At 39.1% G+C, this 2103-nt stretch overlaps 1 protein-coding gene across 1 annotated transcript; it reads right to left on the reverse strand.

Moving 5' to 3' along the window:
* Positions 1-1032: 1032 nt before the first annotated feature.
* LOC145667617 (ATP-dependent DNA helicase PIF1-like) lies at positions 1033-1404 on the reverse strand. The gene has a single exon (XM_081735080.1). The coding sequence runs from the start codon at positions 1402-1404 to the stop codon at positions 1033-1035; it is 372 nt and encodes a 123-aa protein (XP_081591206.1).
* Between the last annotated feature and the right edge of the window lie 699 nt (positions 1405-2103).

The following is a 2103-nucleotide window of genomic DNA, read 5'->3' on the forward strand; positions in this document are numbered from 1 at the left end:
CCAGCGCGATTTCCGGACCTAAACAAGATTGAATATGCTTGGCACGCATTAGGAAGACGTGTTGGAATCCGCCAGCTGCCACCAGAACACACACCAGGAGCTCTTTACTGCTCTTCGTGAGGAGTGGAGTTAGCTACCCCAAGATCTCTTCAATAACCTGATCTTGAGTATGGAATGTCCTTACCAGACATGTATGTCTGTTCGGGCGACCATATCCCATATTAGCCTGTTTCCGATGGTGCCAGTTCGTCTCAGTTTTTGTGGTATGTGTGTTTTGGTACTAAGTTTTGAATTTGTGTTGTGTGATCCCTTCTACCATGTTTTCTTTCAAATTTGGCTTGTTTCGTGTTAGAGTGACGTTCACGTGTAATATGTTGACATGGTGGTTTCATTTGGTGTGACTTCTTTACGTTCTTCAGCCCCTATTTAATCGAACAGTCATTATGCTTAAGATTTGGACACTTGTGTATAAAAATAAATATCAATCACAGAAGCTGACACGTCCTGGGTTGGATCCAGGAAGGTAAAACCTCTGAAATTGAAGAACCCACTCTTACGTCATCATAAAAGTTGAATTCTCTGGCAGATTTAATTGCTGTGAGGATTGAGTCGTATTGAACAGTTGTCTGGCGTGTTGTGCGGATGCCGGCTTTTTCTAGATAAGAGTAGAAACCTTGTACTAGTTTGTGTGTTTCAGCGTTATATTCATTACTAATATCCATTTTTTCATAGAAGTTCTTATGTCCATATTTTCCTCAATTAGTTTAACTTTTTTACGGGTCGTAGTGCATGTTTTGTCTGTATTTTTCTTGGTTTTGAGGGTGTTTGTCTCTATGTTTGCACCAGAACTCATATATATCCGTCGGATATCAGGGATTAAAAATCCTAAATTTTCTTCATAATTCCGCAGGTCAATATTTTTTCATTGCACTTTAGTGAATATTGAGTCGAACATGATGCTGGATAATGTTTTGGGTCTACTTATCGCAAAATATGTTAATCTCAGGCTAGCTTCTCTGTTACCAATGTCTATTACAGTTCTGTCAAGTGTGATACCTTTGCTTTATGGATTGTGAACGCGTAAGCTGACTGTAGAGGAATCTGGGTGCGTGAGAATGAGACACTATTATCTTCCCAATTCTTAGTAAGAGGTGGCACAGGTACTGATTTCTTATGTTCGTTCAAAGTCGTCCCTTCATAGTTATCAAAGCAAATTATGATGACTAACAGCTGATGTGCAGGAGAACCTTTTCCACATCTATGAACAATGACTGTTACAGTACCTAATGATCCATTAATGAGACCACCTTCCACTCGTAAATTTGTTCGTAACATGACACGGATACCGACAGACAGCTCCAGTTCTTGGTACAAGTAAGTACCCGGCTTTTTCTTCCATTGCATCCTTATCACTGAATGACACATTGGTAGCTTCAATCAATGCAACGGGTTTACCTGAGTTTACTCATTCTGTGCTGATTATATGATTTCAGGTTTTCGCGACTATAAAAAAGGCGAATAGCATTCGAAAATGTTGTTATTTCCTCCAAACTGAGGGATGATATGCCACGTGTCTCCAAAATATTATAGTCGTCAACAGTGGTTATGCCGTGCGACGACCTCGCCATCCTCGTTCCACGAGCGCCTTGTATAGAATTCGCAATATTTTGGGCCCGAAAACTGTGAGATAAACTTCGCACGTAGGTTTCTGGGCAGAAAGAAAAAGATTTATAATTATTTGTTAGTTTGTTTAGTAGCTTTTTGTAGACACTAAATGGTTTACTTTCTAAGCTTTCAATAGCGTGACTATATTCGTATTTGCTTCATGAACATGCGTGGGTAACATTAAAGAGCCTTAAGAAAAACGATCTATTTTATGAACTGGTTCCTTAGGGATGAAAGGCGTTTCGTGCTGGATCCCTGTGTGGGAACTGGAAAGCTTTCAGTTCTTTTTTCAGTTTCTTTCTTAGAATTTTGCAGTGCAATATCACAGTCTGAAAATTTGTAAGCAATAAGGTTTCATTAAGTTATTCAATATAGTTTCACGATGAAGGAAGTTTAGTTCATATTGCGCATGCTTGTATATTTTCAATTTCAGCTGTA

Source organism: Thermobia domestica, chromosome 13, assembly GCF_964235325.1.
Source record: "Thermobia domestica chromosome 13, izTheDome1.hap1.1, whole genome shotgun sequence".
NCBI lineage: Eukaryota > Metazoa > Arthropoda > Insecta > Zygentoma > Lepismatidae > Thermobia > Thermobia domestica.